At 42.9% G+C, this 21,623-nt stretch overlaps 2 protein-coding genes across 2 annotated transcripts; both read right to left on the reverse strand.

Annotated features, from left to right (window-relative positions):
* Positions 1 to 187: 187 nt before the first annotated feature.
* sh3kbp1 (SH3-domain kinase binding protein 1) lies at positions 188 to 9,329 on the reverse strand. The gene is made up of 17 exons (XM_077624823.1): positions 8,913 to 9,329; positions 7,036 to 7,193; positions 4,808 to 4,916; positions 4,310 to 4,416; positions 4,121 to 4,229; positions 3,967 to 4,046; positions 3,807 to 3,896; positions 3,604 to 3,679; positions 3,405 to 3,499; positions 3,238 to 3,333; positions 3,097 to 3,160; positions 2,965 to 3,036; positions 2,267 to 2,375; positions 2,122 to 2,192; positions 1,941 to 2,047; positions 1,637 to 1,873; positions 188 to 710 (listed from the first exon to the last, which is right to left on the reverse strand). The coding sequence occupies exons 1-17, from the start codon at positions 8,914 to 8,916 to the stop codon at positions 672 to 674; spliced, it is 1,623 nt and encodes a 540-aa protein (XP_077480949.1). The 5' UTR covers positions 8,917 to 9,329; the 3' UTR covers positions 188 to 671.
* A 2,693-nt stretch (positions 9,330 to 12,022) lies between these two features.
* tmtopsb (teleost multiple tissue opsin b) lies at positions 12,023 to 21,563 on the reverse strand. The gene is made up of 4 exons (XM_077624448.1): positions 20,686 to 21,563; positions 16,913 to 17,241; positions 15,188 to 15,427; positions 12,023 to 12,915 (listed from the first exon to the last, which is right to left on the reverse strand). Exons 1-4 carry the CDS (start codon positions 21,062 to 21,064, stop codon positions 12,700 to 12,702), a joined length of 1,164 nt encoding a protein of 387 aa, XP_077480574.1. The 5' UTR covers positions 21,065 to 21,563; the 3' UTR covers positions 12,023 to 12,699.
* Between the last annotated feature and the right edge of the window lie 60 nt (positions 21,564 to 21,623).

A 21,623-nucleotide genomic window follows, 5' to 3' on the forward strand; every position in this document is an offset into this window, starting at 1 on the left:
TCTTCGTGCCTGTTGTGGGGGCGCCCTTGCAATTTCAACAGAATGTAAAGCCTGTCCAAATTGCTGTCCGAAAGAGAAAGACGCTAAGCTAAGTGTTAGCACTACTTGTCAACGTGGGGCTCAGGGGCCAAAAGTGGTCCGCTAAAGATGTCGATCTGGATTCGGTTTTCAAGTGGAAGCCGTGCGGCGGCGGGCTTTAAATTCACATTTTAGGATCACCTACCCAGATTTTTGGTGAGTTGCTAATCATAATCATAATAATAATAATACAGTATCACATGAAGAAATATGATTAAAAAGTGGGCGAACTAGCGACGCATGAAATAACAATAAACATCGATACCGTTCGTGTCACAAAGTTGGAATGAAACTTTCTCACAAACACAGCAGAGTTCACTCATTGGCTGCCGTTGACTGGGATTGACGTCCAAATGAATTTAGACGACGGTCGCCGTTAATGGCAGCCAAGGGCTGGAAATAGGCGTCGGCCCACCGCCCGTTTCACGCGCGTACCGTTGAATGAGGCGAAAAGGCTGGCGGGATTTGAACCGAAGCGGAGCGCAAGGTAAGGCGACATCATGGCGGAAGGGGCGGGGCTTAAGGGCGCGGACGCGACGTTCCACCGAGCGTCGTCGCCATCTTTTTGGCACAAATACTGTTTTGACCGGGGCTCATTTGGACAGAATCTTCTTGATGTGCTCCACTTCCATCTGTCAATCAAACACCAAAGACCATTTACGGATGAACACGGGTTCATTTTTTTTAAAAAGGTCCAATTGCAATGTGTCATTTACAAACTACGGGCTGAAAATGTCGGATTTTTGGTCAAGAATGGTGGATTGTTTTGGTAAAAAGGTTTTGTTTTGGGCCAAAAACTGCGATTTTGGCTAAAAATCAATAAATAAAGCCAATTGGGGGATGGCATGTTGGATTATTTTGTGGAAAATGTTGCGATTTCTTTTTTGTGGGGGGGGTTAAAAATGTAGAAATTTTTGGTAAGAAAAATAATATTTTATGTGAAAAATGTTAGCTTTTTGCTCCCAAAAATATTTTTTGTTTTATGGGTGAAAATTTTTTTTTATTCAAACTGATGAGTTTTTGTTGACTTTTAGGGGATTAAAAAATGGATTTTTGGTTCAAAATGCATTTTTTGCCGGGTTAAATAATGTAGAAATGTTTGGTAAGAAAAATAACATTTTTAACAAAAAATATTATTTTTCTTACCAAACATTTCTACATTATTTACCCCAGCAAAAAATCAAACAAAAACTCATCAGTTTGAATAAAAACACATTTTTAAACCCAAAATCTAACACTTTCACCCATAAAACAAAAAAGCTTTTTGCGACCAAAAACATTTTTTTGTTTTATGGGTGAACGTGTTAGTTTTTGGGTTTAAAAATGTGTTTTTATTCAAACTGATGAGTTTTGTTGAGCAAAATGTTGACTTTTAGGGGATTAAAAAACAGTGGATTTTTGGTTCAAAATGCATTTTTTTGCCCAAACTATCCAATTTGTGTCGAGTTGTTTTGTGAACGTTTTTCCTTAGAAATGGTAACTTTTGGGGTAAACAAAGTAGCTTTTTGGTGGGAAATGTTGTATTTTCTCTCCTATTTTGGAGAAGGAAGGATCTGACCTGCAAGCCCAGCCTGATCTTCTTCTCCTCGTCCAGCGTGGCGCCCAGCTGCTTCATCTCCTGCCTGTGCTGAGTCTTGAGCAGCTCCACCGAGCCGCGGAGCTCTCGCAGCTGCTTCTGCAGGTCCTCCAGCGAGGACGACCCCCGCCGCGCCTCCGGGGCCGGGGGAGACGGCGACGCCGGCCGGCCCGGGTTCGGTGACCTCGGCTTGGCGGCTTGAGGCGGACTCTCGGGGACCTGCGGGGATCCGCCCGTTCACAAAACGTACCCGTCCACCCCCAAACGGCGGCCGGATCGACCTTACCGAAACGATGACCTGCGAGCGAGGCCGGCGGTCGGTGACCCTGGGCCGCGACGCCGTGGGGTGGCTGAGCTTCTCCGCCGCGGGCACCACCGCGTCCAGGTCCAAATCTACACAAGGAAGCGCGGGTGTCAAAAATCCGCCGCCGCCGCGTCGCGTCCTTCTCGCCCGTCCGCGCCCTCACCCGTGCTTTGAGGCTCGTCGGGGGTGGGTTCGGGTGTGGAAGCCCCGCCCTCCGATTTGGGGATTTCGCACCTGGGCGACCACACGCACACGGGTTAAGGTAAATGGGGAGGGGCTAAAGGGAGGTTCCGCGAGCGGGTACTGACGCCAGGGCGGGGAGTCTCTCGGGGCGTCTCGGGGGTTGTTGGGTCGTCTTGGGAGGAAAAACTTTCTTGGGGAGGACACTTGGGAGGGGGGGCTTGACCCCCTCCTCACCTACACACACACATACAAACACCTCGTGGATGGATTTTTAGGACACAGGAAAAGAGGACAAAGATTTTTTGAAGAGGGGAAAAAAGGAAAGGCAAATGCTCAAGAATAAAATAATTATTATTGTAAGGTATTTTAGGCGGGCTCCCTCTAGTGGATATTAATGCAATTGCTGAACTGGTCTTACATGGGCTAAAAGGCTTAAATATCCAATGTTATTTTTTGGGCCATTGACAACTACTAGTGATAACCTAAATGTTATTCTTCGCGATTTTGTTGGTTCCCTCCAGTGGTACCTGACGGAATTGCTCAACGGAATCAAACTTAGATTAGACGTTAGATTGGCTTTAGAAATTCAATTTAATATCAGCTTAATAGCCAACATTTTTTTCTCTTTTTGAATGTTGTCTAAATTTCTACAACTGATTTAGGGTATTTTTGCACTGCCGAATCAGGAAACGGCATCCGTTTCTCTCCATAAGGAGAGGAAGAAGAACAAATTTGACTTTTGAACTCGGCGCTAGAGGTCCGAAGCGTTCCAAACGGGAGAGCCGGCAGCGAAAGAACGGAGGAAGAAGACCGAGACGGGTACCTCGGTTCGGTTCTCTTTGCGGCAGGTGTTCGGGCCGCTCCGGGGGGACTTTCTTGGCGTCTGCCTTTTTTTCTAACGGTCACATTTGGGTCAAGTAAAGGCTAGTAAAGGTGGGCTGGGACTTTTTCTTACCTGCCATGGGGGGCGTGGGGGGCTTGGCGGCCGGTGCACCGGGCGGAGGCGGCTTCTTGGGTCTCTGGAAAGACGGGACAAATCAGGGGTACAGTTTGGGCTAGATTTCCACCTTTTTTGAAGAGGGGGGGGGCTGGCTACCTCTTTCTCGGTTTCCAGCAGTTTGACAAAGTTATCCGGGAAGACCCCCTGGCGGCCGGCGATTTGGCCCATCCACCAGCCCGTGTCGGCGCAATCCTGGGGGGGAAAAAAAGGTGCCGTGAGGGTCGGCGGGCGCTCATAGCGGCGGCGAGGGGAAGTGAAGTGACCTTGGTGACGATGGTGATGATCTCGCCCTCTTTGATGGTGAGCTCGTCCTCGTTTTGCGCTTCGTACGGGAAGAGGACTTTGCACGCTTCTCGTCCTGGAAATGTAACGTGACGCAGATTTTGAGTTGAACAGCGAGCGATGAAAAATTCACTTGACGACTGGTCGCGCTGCGAACGAAAAGGTAGAAAAAGAGCCCACCTTTCCCCCGAGCGTCCGCGTCGTTCTTCGTGTTGTCGGCGGCGGTCGGCGAGGTCGCCGTCTTCAAGTCGGTGACCTGAAAGACGAATGCGGTCAGACCGGAGAGTCACGGGGCCAAGTCATGAGTCTTTGGAGAGCCACGCGATTGGACGTCTATCTCCGTCAACGGGCATGGAAAGAGTTGAGTAAAAAAAAAAAAAAACCTTGTCGCCCTCCGGCTCCATGTCCACAGATCGCGGACGCAACTTGATGGGCTGATCTTTGAAGATGTCCCCAAAACCGAATCCTCTCACCTTGAAACGACAGCGCCACCTTCAGCGTTTACAGAAACTCCCTTTTTTATTTTTTATTTTTTTGCTTCACCTTTTTGGGCTGAATTTCTCCAGAACCTGTTTCGGATCGAGCGTCGCCCCCGTCGCTTTCGCTCCCGGGGCTGTTCGAACCTACGAATAAAAGGTAGGACATTGGGTCAAATGGGGCCACGCCCTCTCCCTCCTCCCGATTGGCCGAGACTGACTGTTGCGGGGCTCGTCCTGCGAGGCGTCCAATGAGATCTCTTTGGTGAAGTTGGAGGGGAACATGCCGCTCTTGCCGTTGATGACGCCCTCCCACCAGCCCTCCTCCACCTGAGCGAGCGCCGGCGGGCACAGCGTTTGCGTTTTTGCCGGCTTTCCCGCTCGCGGGGGATTGGTCCGTTTTCTCTCACCTCGGCGACGATGTCGATGATGTCGCCGATCTTTAGTTCCAGCTCGTCTTCGTGCTGAGGCGCGTAGCTGAAGGCCGCCTTGCACCGTCGCTTACGGATCTGCTCCCCTAGTGGAAAGAACGGAAATGGCGTCAGTTCCATTTTTGTCCGCCAGGAGGCAGCGTGCATGACAAAAAAGTACTTTTCTTCAATTTCAGTCATGATTTAAATTAAAGTGTATATTTCAAATAAATGTACAATGTATTGATTTTTAATACCAAAATATCCATAATGCTCCAACATGAATTCATGTTGAAAATCTAGTCTTGTCATCTAAATACACAATATATATAAAAAAATGACATTTTCATTATGAACACTTAAAAGTATCGTATTTAAAATAAATATTACAGCAGTGATAATAAAAATGCAGTCTTTTTAATGAGCAAAATCATTTGAAAAATATGAATTTTGATAAAGGTAGGTCATTCAAAATGGACGCCTGGCGCCGTCAAATACCTTTCTTGGACGGTCTGGTGGCGGCCTCCGACACGGGACTTTCCCGTCCGTTGGCCAGGTCGGCTTTGGCTGCCGTCCCTCCATCCCGCTTGGCCTCCTTCTTGATCTCCTGGGTGGAAAGAAAGACAAATTAATGGAGGACTGGGGACGCCCGGCGACCAGGCGGTTTCCTAGACGACGTTGGCTAAAGATTCGGAGGGGGCGGAGCTGTGTTTTCACAGAGCAGGAACGGACAGCGGCGTTGGGTTTTTCTAAAGTGGCCCCCTGGGGGCCAACGCGGAGGTCGCGGGGACTTTGAGGAAAAACAAATGAAATGAGGAAGACGCCACCAGTCGACAGGAAACAGGTGGCGTTGACGCTTGACTTCAATAAGTATACATTAGGCGACAGCCCTCCCGCTTCAAATGGATTGGACCTAATATCAGAGTAAAAAAAAAGTTTTAAAAAACTCAATAATAAATCAATTTCATTCGGAAAAAATATATATGTTTACATAAGCGTTTGCTCATTTTCTATCATTTTAAATGAATTTAGTTCCAAAAAATAATAAATAAATATATTTTAAAAATACGCTCATTGAAAAAAGAAAATTCCAAGTCATTATTTAAATTTAAAACAAAACAATATTAGAAAAACACTGACTCAATTTAATCCTTAAAAAGATGTATTTAAAAAAAGGGGAATTCCCTCATTAAAGTGCCATTTGAAATCACTTACACTTCCTCTTATTTCTATAACTTAAAAAGTTTAAAGTTTTTCCCCGCTGTAGCTTTAAGCAAACACCGAACCGCACCACACGAGCCCGATTAGCCGGCGCATGATTGGTCGTCACGTGAAAAATTCCGCTTAAAGTCTCGTCCGAAAGACAAGAACCAGAATTGGAAATCTTTTATCGATCAAAATATGGCGCTATCGCTTTATCTGTGTCCCATCTTCCCAAACGGCATCGCTTCCTGTGTATTTTGCGATCAGTGTTGGCATTCCTTTGCACAAAAACACATTCAACGGGAGAATGGCGCACATTCCCGTAAGCCCAGTCTTGTGACACGCTGGCGTGCTTTTCCCCCGAGCGCTCACACACGGCCATTGTCCGGCGTGCGTCCCACGACAGTGAACGCAACACTGGCGAAACACGCTAATGTGTCAAAATGCGTTTCCTGTTAAAACACACAAACAACTTCTCTCTTTTAGCTCGGGGAAACACTTTGCGGGAGGGCTGTCGTTAAAAAAAAATGTGAGGGTGGCACAGGGTAAACAGAAAAATCACAACGGTCTCAGAAATATTTGGGTGTCTGAAGATGGAAAAGGGAAAACAAGAAAGTATGTGATGTGTGTGCCGAATGAGAAAAAAAAATTCAACGCCAAAACAACCCAAGAAATGAGAGGGTGGATGAAGATGGAGAAGGGTAAATGAAAGGAAGGGTGAGGGGAAAAAAATCCTTGGGTGGAAAAGGTAAAACAAGATTTTGGGTGGAAAAAACTAAGCACCGTTTCTTAGGTGAAAAGGGAAAATATAGCAAGTGAGAGGGAAAAGACGTAGTTTGCTTTAAGTGAAAACAAGAGTGGATATGGGAAAATAACAACCCCAAATACATGAATGGAAAAGGGAAAACCAGGATGGGTGAAAAGGGGAAACAAAAAACCTTAGAGCAGGGGTGTCAGACTCGGGTTGGTTCGCGGGCTCCATTAACCTCAACTTGATTTCATGTGGGCTGGATCATTTTAGATATAATATTTAGATTTTTAAAATAAATTGATTAAAAGAACTGGATTAAAATCCCTGAATATTCCGTTTTTTATAGATCTCCAACCATGATTATTTTAGCTTTTTTTTAAATATATTTTTAGATTTTACAAAATTATTTTTGAACTAAAAATACAGAAAAAATGGATTAAAAAATGACAATTATTGATTTAAAAGGGGGAAATCAGGAAATGTAATATACATCTATACTCTTCAATTTAATTTGATCCTAAAACAGAAAGTCAGCACTCATGATTTACTTTCCCGGGCCACACAAAATCATGCGGTGGGCCAGATTTGGCCCCCGGGCCGCCACTTTGACACACGTCCCTTAGAGCCTCAAGTGGAAATGGGAAAAACTAGAGAAAAAGGAAAAAAAATGCACTTCTTGGATGGAAAAGGGAAAGAAAGACACGTGTAACTGATGGAAAAGGGAAAGCAAGACTCTAGCAAGGAATTTGGTGGTACGTTCCACTTTACTCACCCTCACAAAGTTGTCAGGGAAGAGCCCCCTGCGTCCGGCCAGCTCACCCTCCCACCATCCTCCGTCGTCTCGCCGTATGTTCACGACGACGTCGCCCACGCTCAGGCTCAACTCGTCGAACTGCTGGGCCTCGTAGTCGAACTCCACCACGGCCTCCACTGTGCCGCAAAGAGACAGACGGACGTTTACGGAAAGTTCGCAGGCCGCCGGCGTTCGGATGCTGGGCCGAAGGGCGCGAGAGGCGGTGGCTTTTTCGGGGTGCCGTAACCATGGCAACTAGCTTCGAAACCGCTGGCTGTGACTCACCCACGCCACATTCGCCCATAGCAAATGGATTCTTCTCTACATGCAGCATATTGATTTGCAAATAGATTTAAAAAAATCGATACAAAATGGGAGTTTGCTGGGTAAATGGCGGTAACTCGGCGTCGATCACGGGATGGCGACTTGTGACTGGCGTGGGCGCAAAGGACGGGTGCGAGGACGAGCGTCTGCCGTCTCGCTGTAGTTGACGCTGAAACGCTAAAGTGTGGCGTAGCTTTCCCAAAGGTTAGCTAAATCTTTGTGATGCTGACACCTTATTTATTGTTATCACTCACTTCCTGTCACCTTCACGTTAGCGGTACAAAGGTCACTGTGTAGCACATCCACTTTTTGACCGCACGCTAGTTTTGCTAACGCTAAACACTCTGGTGTGGATGCCAGGCCGGTAGATGGAGCTGTCATTTTCCCCCCAAAAAAACATCACATAAACAAAAAGGAAAGTGTGGCCTCCTAAGACACATTTTTTCCCTAAAATGTCTCCATGCTAGCAAACTCAGTTTACGTTAACCTCGCGTCCAAACAAATCCGGGAAATACAAACTTCCTGGTCGCCTTTATGTCAACGCTTCGCACTTTTTGCCCTATATTTTGACCAAATTTGAATCGAAAGCGCTAATGCTAAAGGCTGTCATGTGAAAAGTGAAGGGAAAATAATTGCTTAGTCATCGTAGATGGCTTTTCAAAATGGGTTGAAATATTTCCAGCAAAACAACTGTCGCTAAAGCATTTTGTAAGGACATTACTCCACACTATGGCATTCCACAAACTATAAACAGCGATAACAATACTCACTTTGTAAACTAGATCATTGTAAAAAATTGGACAAATGTTTCAAGTGTCTTTGCGAAATCACTGTTTCGATCATCATCCCCAATCGGCAGAGTTGCTAGAACGCATGAACGGAACAATAAAAAAATAGACTAAAGAAATGCAAAAAAAAATGCATATCAACATAACAAGCACAAGAGCGTTGACACCTTATAAAATCCCCCATCCTTAATGTAAAAAACTGCAGAAAATGAACTTTCAAGCCACGTTTTCTTCCTCCGGAACATCACCATGTGAACAAACGCATCCTGGGTTGCTGCTTTTTCTGGGTTCACCCACACACTTGAATGCAACATGTCATTAACAACAACAAACACACACTAACGCCTGTCCGGAAGCAACTCATTGATGAAATAATCGTCGATTTAACGATCGATCTTGGGGACGCCCCTCACGAGGAATGTCACAGTCAGCACACACGAAAAAGCAAAGTGGGTGAGCGCAAACGTGTCAACATCTGCAACTCATCATCCCCCGAAGCCCCCCCACGCACCATAAAGCATCATGGGGGACGACCAGATAGTCCACACACCCATTAAGGCAGCCCCGAGAAGGTATCGGGGAAGGTTGGTGGCGTGGGAGCAGCTGGTATGGATGGAGTTTGACGCTCCTGTTTCGTGTTAGATGCTCTGGCTGGGGGGCACCGGGGGAGGGAGGAAGGAAGGAAGGAAGGCACGGGGGTTATCCCCAAATGTACGTTTGAAAGAAAAAAATGCGGCATCTCACCCATTTATGTCTCCTCGTTGCTCCTCGAGTTCGGTTCGGTGCCGGAGCAGCGGTCGGTTGTGGTCTGAAGCCGCTTTGTGGAGCCTCCTCCGCGCTAGCAGAGATCCGCTCGAGCGGGAGGAGCGTCATATGAAACCATATTCCTTCCTCTTTTTTTCCGTTTTTTTTTCTTCTCTCCCCTCCTCACCGATGCACGACAGAGGAGCCAAAGAGCGTGCGGCCAAAACGGAAGCAAGCTGACTCTCGCGGTGTGTTCGAGTGCCCTCGGAAAATGGAAAATCGCATTCAAGTCATGGGATGGTTCTAATCGGAAGAGCATCTGGGGGCAATGTGACTTTGAGTTGGCGTTGTACCTATGAACGCAGCAGCTGGAGTCCTTTTAAAATGTCAGTAGGCATTCGCTGCCTTCCTCCCAACTTGGAATCGATGGGACATCTGGTCATAGCCGAGAGGGTGCATCTTGGCCGCGGGGAGAACACATTTAATTAGTGACTCATGGGTGAGAGGCAGCAGAAATACATTGGAGGTTAGGGATGCCATTGACGGGGACTGACGTCCAATCCATTTGAAGTGTTATTTTCTTTTTGACATTGTTTTATTGCAAAAAAAATTGTATTATTTTGCACCAGTACTTGACATTTTTGTTTGTCAAAGCAGTTTATTTTGATGATGATTAAAAATGATAATTGGATTGGATGATTTTCAAAAAGCAATGGACGTGCATCCCCGTCGACGGCAACTGGCAGGATTATTTAGAGCAGGGCTGCTCAATATGTCAATCGCGATCTACCAGTGGATCGCCCAGTTACTATTGGTGGATCGAATGACAGAAAAATTAGATTGAAGAAAAGTATAGCAAGTAAAATGCCCTGAAGAACAGCGCCATCTTGCGTCCAAACTCGATGACTACTTGCCTGCAATTTTTTGGAGCTGGGAAACAGCGCCGTCGTGAGTCCGAAAACGATTACTACATTTCTGAAGAAGCTTTGAAAGAAGAGGAAAATAAAAGGTCAATCACGTGATGCTGTCTCCTTAAAAAGTGAGAAAAGTTGTCCAGTTTTTAGAGAAATATTTACCAAAATGAAAAGCGTCCACTCTTTTTCCATACTTTGAGGCGCTCGTCACAGCTCACCGTTTTGGCCGCTATTTTTTTTACCAGGGTAAAAAGGTCTTTGCGCATAAAGATGGAGTGAAAAGTCACTTTGTTTTCTTGCAAATGGCAGCCCGGAATTCCTCGCTTGACATTGTCCCGAAAAGCAGCCGGCGGGAGGCTGCCATTCGTCAAACCGACGCAGGGCCTTAATTCAATCCTAATTTAAAGCTAATTGCATTGCAACTTGTTTGAAACTCATCTTTTTTGTGGGGGGGGGATGCAGGAGCCTATTTTCCTAGTAAATGTGGTGCATGGAAGACAAGCTAAAATGTATTAAATGACATTTTACAGGAGCAAAGTCAACCAAAAAAGGGCGCAATCAAATAAAGACAAGCAAAGCGATATTTAGTCTGTCAAGACATCAAAGGCGATGCATATGACACGCGCAAAACCCCCCCGGCGGGGGGTCGCGGACGCCATTTAGGGCGGAGGCTCTTATCACAGTGGAGCAGCTTCTTTCACTCAAACGCTAAGAGAAGTCATTTCATCGAAAATTGACATGGAAATGATGGCTATTAAATTAAGGGAAGGTCATTGGATGGTATTTCATCAAAGACCTACTTTCCTGCCAGCACGTTGACTTTCTTCTTTGATTTATTTGTATTATAACCACATCGTACATTCGTATTATAGTCATATTTTCTATTTTCACTTCTCATTTTTGTTACTTACGTCAACCACTGAAATGTGCTCAATGGGTGCCGACCCTCCCAGTTCGACCTAAAAATGTTTATCTATCCAGCCGACCCTCCCTGTCTCAACCATCTTGCCAGGGGGGGCAGGTCCCTAGCTTGATTAAATATTAATCTCCCCCAGCAGCTAGCTTCCTCTCAATGTGTGTCATGGCCGTGTGTCTCTTAGTCGCCCCCCCAAAGGGAATTGGGGGGGTCTCTGGGTGTCGCTGGCGGATCGTTAGCCTGACCACTTGGGCTTTTTGGCCTTATTTAATTGCCCCATTTTTGGACTCAGCCACTGGGAGTGAATGAATAAATAAAAAATTAGCCTCTTCACTATTTTGGGTTCTTAAAAGGATTTTGGTGAGGAAATTTTAGGATTAACAATATAAGATATTTTTTAAAATGATAACAATCATGTATGGTAAGGCTTTTTCTTCCTCCCCACCGAAAATGTATTTTTGTCAGAACATTTTTGGGTAAAAATAAATTGGGGTGGGTTTTTTGGTATAATAAATGGCTTTTGGTTAAAAAAATGTTGGGAGTTTTTGGTTAAATAAGTTTTAATTTTGTCTGAAATTGAGTTGTCCTGTGTATGAAATGTTGGATTTTTTTTTTTAACAAAAATGTGAGTTTTTGGTTAAAACAGCTTATTTTTGTCAGAACATTTTTGGGTTAAAATTGTTTTTGGGGGTATAATAAATGGCTTTTGGTACAAAACAATGTTGGGAGTTTTTGGTTAAATAAATATATAAATAATTATTTTGTCCTAAGTTTTGTTTTGTCCAATATTTTGTTTGTGTGTAAGACAGTAGGTTAAAAAACTTGGGAGTTTCTGGTTAAACATGTTGACTTTTTGCAAGAACTGCACATTTTGTTGAAAAATGTGGCTTTGTGTGTTAGAAATGTCAACTTTTTGGCCAAAACTATTGAAAATGTTTCACTTTTGGCGCACCAACAATCATGTATGGTAAGTCTTTTTCTTCCTACCCCCCGAAAAAAGGCTTTTTTAAACAACCATGTATAGTAAGACATTTAAAAAATACCAAATGTACAGCTAGGGATTGAATAAGAAAAAAGGACTACCGTATTTTTTGTGCTATAAGTTGCACGAGAAAATGTATACAGTAAAACAAATGTATATAAAGGTCACGGTGAAGTACAAGTCGCATTTTTTTATTTGATCAGGAGCCGAGATCAAACATACGTCAAAGTAACAATAGTAAAATGAGAACTGAATAAATACAATATGCATTCTGAGGCCTAAAATGGCAAAAAAATATGCAGAAAACTTACATCATTTTGACACTTTTGTCCATCCATCCATGCATCTCTTTCCAAAACAGGAATCTCAGCGAGCTCTGAAATAAACCGTGTTAATGTTCTTGCACGTGTACCAAATTCTGGTCAATTATGACTTGCCTGAATCTGTCAAGATGGCGGAACACCCTTTTTTTCCTGATGTTGCTATGGACTTTTTTCCAAGTCTCCTCATGAGCAAGACTAACGAGAAGTGACCTGAAATCAACTGGAAGTGACTATGATTATCAAAAAATTATGAACAGAAAATAACCAATAAGTGCCCCAAATCCAATAAAAAGTCGCTGTAAAATTCCCGGAAAAAAAACATGCGTTTATTTTAATTCTTGTTCTCATTTGTACTTTTCTTTAAAATGTCTTCATTTATTTTAATGTCTATTAAAATAATTAAATTTAGGAAATTTCAATGAATTCCATTGATTTAAAATATTGAATGCAATATTCTTTGTAATGTATTACTATTAAAATGAAATCATTTCCGCCAAAATTCAATTAATTCCATGTATTTAAAATTAAATGAAAACCCTAAAATATGATGTTAATACTACAATAAGATGACAAAATATTGTCCCGCTTTTGACTGTCATAAAAACAAAAACAAAAAAAAAGAATAAATGTTATCCCTGTCCAAGCGGCTTGGTCACTCCCGGTAAAGAGCCACCAAAGTCAGCTGTCGTTTGGGAGAGTCTGCCTTTTGGTGGTCTTCCACTGACGGGGGCGTGGCCTGGACGGAGGAAGGGGCGGCGGCCGACACCTGGCGCTCCCGGAGAGTCTTGGTGACCCGGGAGAAAGTCCTGAGGGTGGAGCCCCTCTCCGCCGCCGAACAGCCGAAGAAGGCCCGGAAGCAGCGGTGGAACTACACGCACGGACAAAAAAAATGGCCGATTAGACACCAATGAGTCGGCGAGTGGAAAAGAAGCGTGGTCGAGTCCGGCCCGCGCCGGGATTGGTCGCCACGGATAAACGTAGTGTACTTAGTATACTCTCCCGTGGCGCACGTATACTTGGAGTGTACTACGTTTCCCGGAGGGACCGACCGGCGTACAGGAATCGGCGGCGGCCGCGAACGGGAGTCACCGCGCGGCCGTTGGAGTCTTCAACTCGCCTCAACTTGCACGCTGGCCATATTGGGAGGAACTGAAGACTGAAAGCGCCACGCGGGAGAGATCGAATGGCAGCCAAAGGTCGCCAGCCGGGAAGTCGGCGTCTTTAGAGGACAGCTTTCCCTTTCGACTCGGAGTCGGCGGCTTGCTTAATTTCATTTGGACGGCAAAATAAAATCAAAGACGCGTCTTCGGAAGGCAGCCGGAGTTGAAACGTTTCGATAGGTCATAAAGAGAATGTCGAGATTGGACGCCTATGAGTGAAATCAATAGTTACTTCATTTATTCCTGGTTTGATTCCCCCTTTTTTCCCACAAGATTTTTACACAAATGTCACCATCTATAATGGAGATTTAAAAAAAAATGGTTTTGTTCGATTTGTTTTCATATGATGGACATTTAAATACAGGTCAGACTATTTTGGATTTGACTTTCTCACATTTTTATAAATAGTATATTGATTTAGATCATGACCGCCAATTAATTTTGTCAATTTTCGGTCAAAAAGATGACAGTGCGACATAACACTTTCAGTTATTGTCCAATTTTAAACCCCCTATTTTCACTTCATCTCCGCCCTGTCAAATCATGTAACGCAGGATTTTGCGCGGGTATCGTGTGGGTGCGCCTTTTTATTACTTTTTTGGGGGTTGCAAGATCACTCGCCCGCCCCCCGCGACACCCGCTCGTGGGAATCGTTAAAGGCGAGCGCAGGAAAGCGCTAATGAGCCCCAGAGCGCGACTCCAGATGCGCTGGCGCAGAATTCCGACAAATCATTTATCATGAAAAATAACACGCGCGAGCGACGTTTTCAACGGCCGTCCAAGTGCAAGCCGTGCGGCGTGTAAAAATGTCACGGGACGGAAAGTAATGACCAATTTATGGCGAGATTGACATCACGGCTTGTGGGTGATGGATGATATCTGCGTGTTCTTTCGATTCGAGGAGACAAGATGGAACCGATGAGGGGGAAGCGGCTTTTCTTGCCATCTGTTTTTAGATTTATTTTATCTGATTTTTTTGCGCAAATCAGACAAAAAAATGTCTGTTTTCAGTGGCTGCGTTCATAACTATTTGCAATTTCAGCTTGTTTATTGATTTTCAATTCTAAAATATTTTGCGATGGTAATTATTTTGGATTAAAAAAATGATGCAATGATTTTTTGTATCAATGATTATTAAGCAGTTTTAGTATAGAAGAAATGTGGGAGTTTTTAGTGAAATTGGTTTATTTTTGTCTTTGTGCATGAAATGTTAGCTCTTTGGACAAAAATGTGAGTTTTGGGTAAAAACTTCTTATTTTTGTCAGAACATTTTTAGGTTAAAATTGTTTTGGGGTGTTTTTTTTGTATAATAAATAGCTTTTGGTTAAAAAAATATGTTGGGAGTTTTTGGTTGAATACGATTTAATTTGATCTAAAATTGAGTTGTCCTGTGTATGAAAAATGTTTGAACAAAAATGTGAGTTTTGGGTTAAAACTTCTAATGTTTGTCAGAACATTTTTGGGTTAAAATTGTTTGGGGGTGGATTTTTGGCATAATAAATTGCATTTGGTTAAAAAAAATGTTGGAAGTTTTTGGTTAAATGAGTTTTAATTTTGTCTGAAATTGAGTAGTCCTGTGTATGAAATGTTGGATTTTTTTTAACAAAAATGTGAGTTTTTGGTTAAAACTTCTTATTTTTGTCAGAACATTTTTGGGTTAAAATTGTTTTTTTTGTATAATAAATGGCTTTTGGTACAAAAAAAATGTTGGGAGTTTTTGGTTGAATAATTATATAAATAATTATTTTGTCCTAAGTTTTATTTTGTCCTAAGTTTTATTTTGTCCAAAATTTTGTTTGTGTGTAAGACAGTGAGTTAAAAAAACTTGGAGTTTCTGGTTAAACATGTTGACTTTTTGCAAGAACTGCACATTTTGTTGAAAAATGTGGCTTTGTGTGTTAGAAATGTCCACTTTTTGGCCCAAACTATTGAAAATGTTTCACTTTTGGCGCACCACATTCATTTTGGAGCAAAGCATACCTGCTTGTTCATGAAGACGTAGATGAAGGGGTTGACCACGGTGGAGGACTTGGCCATGAGCGAGGGCACCACGCTGGCCTCGGGGCCCAGCGCCCGGGCGGGTCCCAGAGTGGCCATCAGCGCCACGGCGCCGTAGGGCAGCCAGCACAGCAGGTAGCAGGCCACCATGACGCTCACCATGGCCAGCACTCGCCGCTCTCTCCGACGCGTGGACGCCGCGCTGGCGCAGCTGCTGCGTACCTGCCCGCAAAAAACAATCCAAAACCACCATCAACATAATTTATTAGCAAAAATCCAAGCCTCGTTTTGCGTTGGGCTCAAAACAGGTTTAAATTTGGACATCCAAAAATCAACGGCACCCCAAATATGCAATATATTGCGAAAGTTCAGGATTTTCAGGCCGAATTAAAGCAATAGCAAATAAGGATTATAAATGGATTGGACCTTTATTGGTGTCAATGGTGGTCGATGAATTGTTTTTTTGTCTTTTTCTTTACATAACGAATGAGGATTGACCCAGAAAAAGTTGCTCTCTCTCTCTCTGTGTCTCTAATCTAATATTTTATCCACAGGCGCGTCCTTATCTGATCCTGATTGAATCTGCTTCTTGTTTACATATATAAAACAGCACATGGTGGGAAAGCAATAGTTTCCCTATGTTATCCCAGACCTAAAATCAATTTCTTCCATATAGTCAAGCACTTTTATTTGAATTGTGCAAGACTAAGACTAAACTGAGAAATGTTGTCAATCCAAGGTCATTTCATTTTGTCATTTCCTCTTCATTGTCCTTCACTTTCTGTTTTGATTTAGGTCAGTAAAGTACAAATATCCCTAAAGGAAGTGTCTCCAAATCAAGTATGGATTTACTGTCAACAAATGTCCTATTCTCAATCATGCAGATATTTTTGCCCCCAAAAAATGGTGGGCTCGGATCACGGTGGAATAATAAAAAAAAATCTATAATTTAACCGTTTGCAGGGGTTGCAGACGGAATAAGATCAAAGCGTGGAGTAATCGGATTGAAGCATAAAAGACATTCCTCGCGTGGAAATCTTTGTCGAGCCAACAAAAGCTCAGCCGGGAAGGATTATGGTGTCGGATTCCCCCGAACGCAGCATCTGCTTAAAAGCAGGAGAACGCCGTTTGTTAAATCTGCCTAATTCGATGGGGAAATAATTTGTGTTATTTCAAATCAAGCCATAAATGATTTTTAAAAATATATCTTGTTTGTTCCTATTAAATCACGTACTTATCCCATTTTGTATTAGCACAGTTGAATGATAAACAAATTATGTATGGGTGGAATAAAAGATACAAAATGTAAAAAAAAAATCGAAACATTTTGTGAGTGTTTAAAATATGGGATTTTTAAAATGTATTATTTTTCTTAATGTATACGTTGTAGAAAAAAATAATTTAGGAGGAAAAAAGGGGAAATATTTTGGACCATGTCTTAAATACAACAATACCACATAGGCAATCTTTTTAAACTATTTGACATTTTTAAAAATCTGTTTAGTTATGTTATTTGAAATATATTGTTTAAAACAAACTGGGGGAAAAAAACTATACATACATTTATTGATATATAATCTATCCTCAAAAATGAACCAAAGTAAACGCATTGAAGAATATTGATTCAATTTTCTCTCTCTATATATATATGTATTGTAATTTAAAAGAAGACATAAAATAAAAATAAATGGATAAAAAAAGACTTACCTGCGTGATGGCATGCAGCAGCTTCCCGTAAGAGAAGACGATGACGGCGAAGGGCAAGACCAAGCAGAAGGCGAAGAGGCACAACACGTAGGACACGTTGTTGGCGCCCCGCGAGCGCCAGTCCACCGAGCAGGTGATGCCCGGACCCTCGGGGCCGTAGCGGCTCCAGCCCAGCAGGGGGGGCAGCGTCCAGGCCAGCGAGTACAACCAGGAGAAGCAGACGCCGGCCAGGGCCGGCCGAAAGTCGCGCCCGTCCGCCATGTTGGGCGCCATCATGGTGCAGTAGCGCTCGTACGACAGCACCGCCAGGGAGATCAGCGACACGATGCCTGCCGACAAAAAAAAGAGAGACATTTTCACATTCAATTTGGATTTATTTTAAAAAAAGGACAATAAATATTTTGCTGGTGAGCGCTTTTGAATGGCAGGGCGATGCAGATTTTTGTTATGTTAAATATATATAGTACATACCTTAAGAATGGAGAATTAATGTTTAACATATGTAAAAAATCGTGACCGGATGTTTGGTCCCCGGACGTTTGGTAGAACGGACGTTTGGTAGAACGGACGTTTGGTAGAACGGACGTTTGGTAGAACGAGTTCGCATGCAATTGATAGATTTTAACATTGGGTAAATAGGGATTTAATGACTATTATTTAACATTGAGTGAATAGGGTTAGAGTTAAACAAATGAAAGTCTCGTGACTCAAACCTCGGGACTCGCGAACCTGGCGACCAAACGTCCGTTCTACCAAACGTCCGGGGACCAAACATCTTTCGACGAAATGTGTGAGTACCTGTAAAAAATATATACATATATTTTTTTCTAAATCAAAGCCAGGTTATAAGAATACATAGGTATTCCAGTCGAAAATATTATTTTCCTGCAAGTCAAAAAGTTGGTAAAAAAAAAAAAACTGTCCTATGTGATTCATTGGTTTATCTGGACAGCCTCGAGTGTCAATCATCCGTTGGCGCCAATCAGGGGAAAGAGAGGCGGGATCTGCGGACACGACCAGGAAGTCACAATCAATGTGGGTTTTTTTAAGGTTATCGTGAAAAAGATATGTAATATATCCGTAGGGGATATCTGAAACAATCGATACGTGGCGCTGGGTTACAAATATGGCCAAGGCGGTCAAGCCAGCTCCCTTTTTTTTGGCCCGTTCCCGCATTTTAACGAGGTACTTATTAAACTTTTCAAAGGTAAAAAGTCTCCAAGTTGATCCCGCGTGTACTAATGACCTCCATTTTCTTTCCCAGCTAATAGTTTGCGTCCCGGACGCTGGCGCCCACTCAAACGGCGGCGTCCGCTCTCATCCTCCACCGGGGATTTTAATGGGCTTTTCACCTTAAGCCCAATTGTTCTCGGCGCCGAGTCAGCGAAAAAAACTTATTGCGGATCAGCGTCCCATCTCTGGACAATTCTTTTCATTTATCACGTTGTGAAAAATGGGCGAAGAAGAAAATGGACTCACCTCCAGCTAAAGAAAGGAATAAAAATCACTACTTAAAAAACTTTTTTGACCAAAAAAGTTTCTCTTTTTAACAAATAAATACAATATGTTCCAAACATGATCATTCAGCGCCGGCCCTCCCAGTCCCAATGGATTAGATATCTCTCGCCAACAATGAAATCCAATATTTTGGAACAAAAGGCCATATTTTGTCAATTAAAAAAAGAAAAAGCCAACATTTCAACAGTCCTAGCTTCAATGGATTGGACATCTATCGCCAATAATCAAATCTTGGAGCAAAAACCCAAGTTTGGCAATTGAAAAACATTTTTTTTTCCAACCGGGTTGGGCTTTGAGCCCTCCCAGCCTCACTGTATAGGACGTCTATGGCCGTCATTGTGGCTAAAAAGGCTGTTTTGACTTGTTTCAAGTCACTTGATTCTCATTGGACGATGACACAAACAAAAGCCCTGCTTCCTGCAATCAGGATTCTAAGAATACACTTTGATTTACTGTAAATTCAAGTTTAACGTTCACGTAACTGCTTGACCCACCTTGCCTGGGAATATGGAAAAAATGGGAAGTGCAACCATGACAAAGACAAATTTTAATTTCAAATGTAATCAATGAAATTGCATAATTTGGAGTATGTGAGTAGTGAGAGGGGTCACATTTACGTTGAAATCTTTCTCACTCGCAATCCTTTCTGACCTTTGACCTCATCACCCCAGCTGGCGTTGACATATTTTGACAAAATGATCCATTGACACGTTGACGTCTTTGGTCTTATCGGCAAATGTTTTAGCAGAAGTCATAATGATGAGCTGTGTGCCGCAAATAAATGCTAAATGTCAGCGTCATGTGCTTATGATCTTCTAAGCGGACGTCAATACAATGACAGTCGTCAACATTAATCGGTACGAGCAGCCTAACGACCGTAAGTTGTCGTTAAGAAACCATTTTTACTGCAATAAATGTGAAATGACACATTTTGAGGAATCAAATCATTAATCTTAATTTAAACCAATAACTACAGTCAGATCTAAAGAGAAAAATGCACTATTAAAAATATGAGATAAAAAATGTTAAAAAATATATATATTTAACATTTTTAACACCCATTCCATATTTTTTAAATTGATATATATCTTTAACATGTATTTTTTAAAATTAGTATATATTTTTAACACTTTTATTAAATTGATATAAATTTTTAACATGTATCTATATTAATTTTAAAAAATACATGTTAAAAATATATATTAATTTTAAAAAATACATGTTAAAAATATATATTAATTTTAAAAAATACATGTTAAAAATATATATTAATTTAAAAAAATACATGTTAAAAATATATATTAATTTAAAAAAATACATGTTAAAAATATATATCAATTTAAAAAATATGGGCAGTTGAGCATGGTTTTTTTTCTGCTTATGTGGCTCTAAAACGTCGACTTTCCCACTCCTGCCTTCCTTTGACAAATGAAGCACCCATTTGCTGACAAATTGATCCATTGAGGTCTTTTCTAATCAATGTTTAAGAGCCAATTAGATTCACTGACAATGCCTGTCTTTTTCCAACATTTGCCGTGACATTTAATTACCCCAAAGTTTTAATTACAGACTATTTGTAAAGTGAATATTGCACCTGTGTTTGCGTCAAAAAATAAACATTGTTCAATAATATAGTTGTCAGGTTGTATTTTGAAAGGTTGACTTAATTTTTTTAAATTTATTTAGAATTATGGGGAAAAAATAGAGTTCAGATTTCAGTTCATTGGTTCAATTTCTGCCACCCGTCAAATTGGATTGGACGCCTGTCGCCGACGGACTTGGTGTGAAAGAGGAAGAAAACGTGTTTGTTCGGTGCTAGACGTCCAATCCATTTTGACTGTGTTGTTATGGCTTAAATAGAAACATTTGTTACATGGCGCTCAATAATATTCGCTGCGTGTTTTGTGCAAGTTAGTACAAAAAGAGTGTTAGTTTGATTAAAAACTCATTGAGGGTGCGGGTGTTCAATCCATTTAGCCTGGAAGGGACGGCAGAGAGTGAACATTTGTTACATGACGCTCGATAGTAATCTCAGCATGTTTTGGGAAAGTTTGGAAATGTGTTAGTTTGATTGAGGGTGCTATTGTCCAATCCATTTAGCCTGGAAGGGACGGCAACAAATAAACATGAGTTACACGGCACTCAATCCGTTTTGTGGAGATTCTAGTCAAAGAAAACGCATTCAAACTGGGCCTATATTTACATATCTTCATTAACATGTGCTACCCCTTATGAAATAAATCAAAGTCACTCACCCAAGCAGGCGTTGACGAAGCCGTACCAGACGCAGCCGGCCCGTCCGATGAGCCAGCGCCCGCGGACGCTGGCGGCGAAGCTGAAGGGGGTCCCCAGGATGCTGACCAGCAGGTCGCTCACGGCGATGCTGACCAGCAGCAGGTTGATGGGCGTGCGCAGGGCCCGGTAGCGCAGGAACACGGCCAGGACCGCCAGGTTGCAAGCGAAACCCAGAGTCCCGATGAACCCCAGGCACACGGCCACCGCCAGGTGACCCGTCGGGCTCAGCGTGGGGGGCTGCGGAGAGCCCGAGGCATCCTCGTAGTCGGCCGTGGCGACGACGGCGGCGGCGGCGGTTCCTCCCGCCGCGCAGCTCAGGCTGACGTTGGGCTCGATCATGCCGGCGACGCATCCGCCTTTTCCGGGGCCGGCCAGGTCACCCGCGGGGAGGCGGGGGATGGACTCCGTCCCGTGCGCCTTTTACGCACGGGCGAGGCATGGTGAACGGAGAGCGGCGGCTCGGGAGATGCTGCGTTGGGTTGGGCTCCGCCCCCTCGGTGTGCGCCTCTCTCGCCTGTTGGGGCTTTTAAAGGAGAAGTGGACGGCGCTCACGCCCCCCTAAGCGCCGCCCCCGTCCAGGGGGAGCGCGGCCAATCAGAGGGAGATGGAAAATTAGGACACGCCCCTGCTTTGATTTGGAGACACTTTTAAACATTAAATAAAATGTATTCAAAATAAAATAATGACAATACATTTGGAGGGTTAAAAATGTTATTGGAATTTAAGGGCAGTCTAAAAATTTACAATTATTTGGGCTATTTTTTTTTTTAATTCAAAAAGCTAAATTTGTTAGGTCACTGTTTTGATCCATTGATTAAAAAATAAGTGTCACATGAAAAAAAATTAAATGAGGCACTAATTTTTTTTTTTTTAATTTTAAATGGGTTGTTTTCAAACT

The sequence above is a fragment of the Stigmatopora argus genome, chromosome 17 (genome assembly GCF_051989625.1).
Source record: "Stigmatopora argus isolate UIUO_Sarg chromosome 17, RoL_Sarg_1.0, whole genome shotgun sequence".
NCBI classification, from domain to species: Eukaryota; Metazoa; Chordata; class Actinopteri; order Syngnathiformes; family Syngnathidae; genus Stigmatopora; species Stigmatopora argus.

Excerpts from the sequence above, each read along its gene's own strand:
- sh3kbp1 (XM_077624823.1), bottom strand. Across the intron at positions 3,500-3,603 it reads CGCGGACGCTCGGGGGAAAG|GACGAGAAGCGTGCAAAGTC; the intron begins GTGGGCTCTTTT and ends TTACATTTCCAG. Across the intron at positions 3,334-3,404 it reads TCATCACCATCGTCACCAAG|GATTGCGCCGACACGGGCTG; the intron begins GTCACTTCACTT and ends TTTCCCCCCCAG.
- tmtopsb (XM_077624448.1), bottom strand. The coding sequence starts at position 21,064 with ATGATCGAGCCCAACGTCAGCCTGAGCTGCGCGGCGGGAGGAACCGCC. Across the intron at positions 15,428-16,912 it reads TGCTGCATGCCATCACGCAG|GTACGCAGCAGCTGCGCCAG; the intron begins GTAAGTCTTTTT and ends TTTTGCGGGCAG. Across the intron at positions 12,916-15,187 it reads ACGTCTTCATGAACAAGCAG|TTCCACCGCTGCTTCCGGGC; the intron begins GTATGCTTTGCT and ends CCGTGCGTGTAG.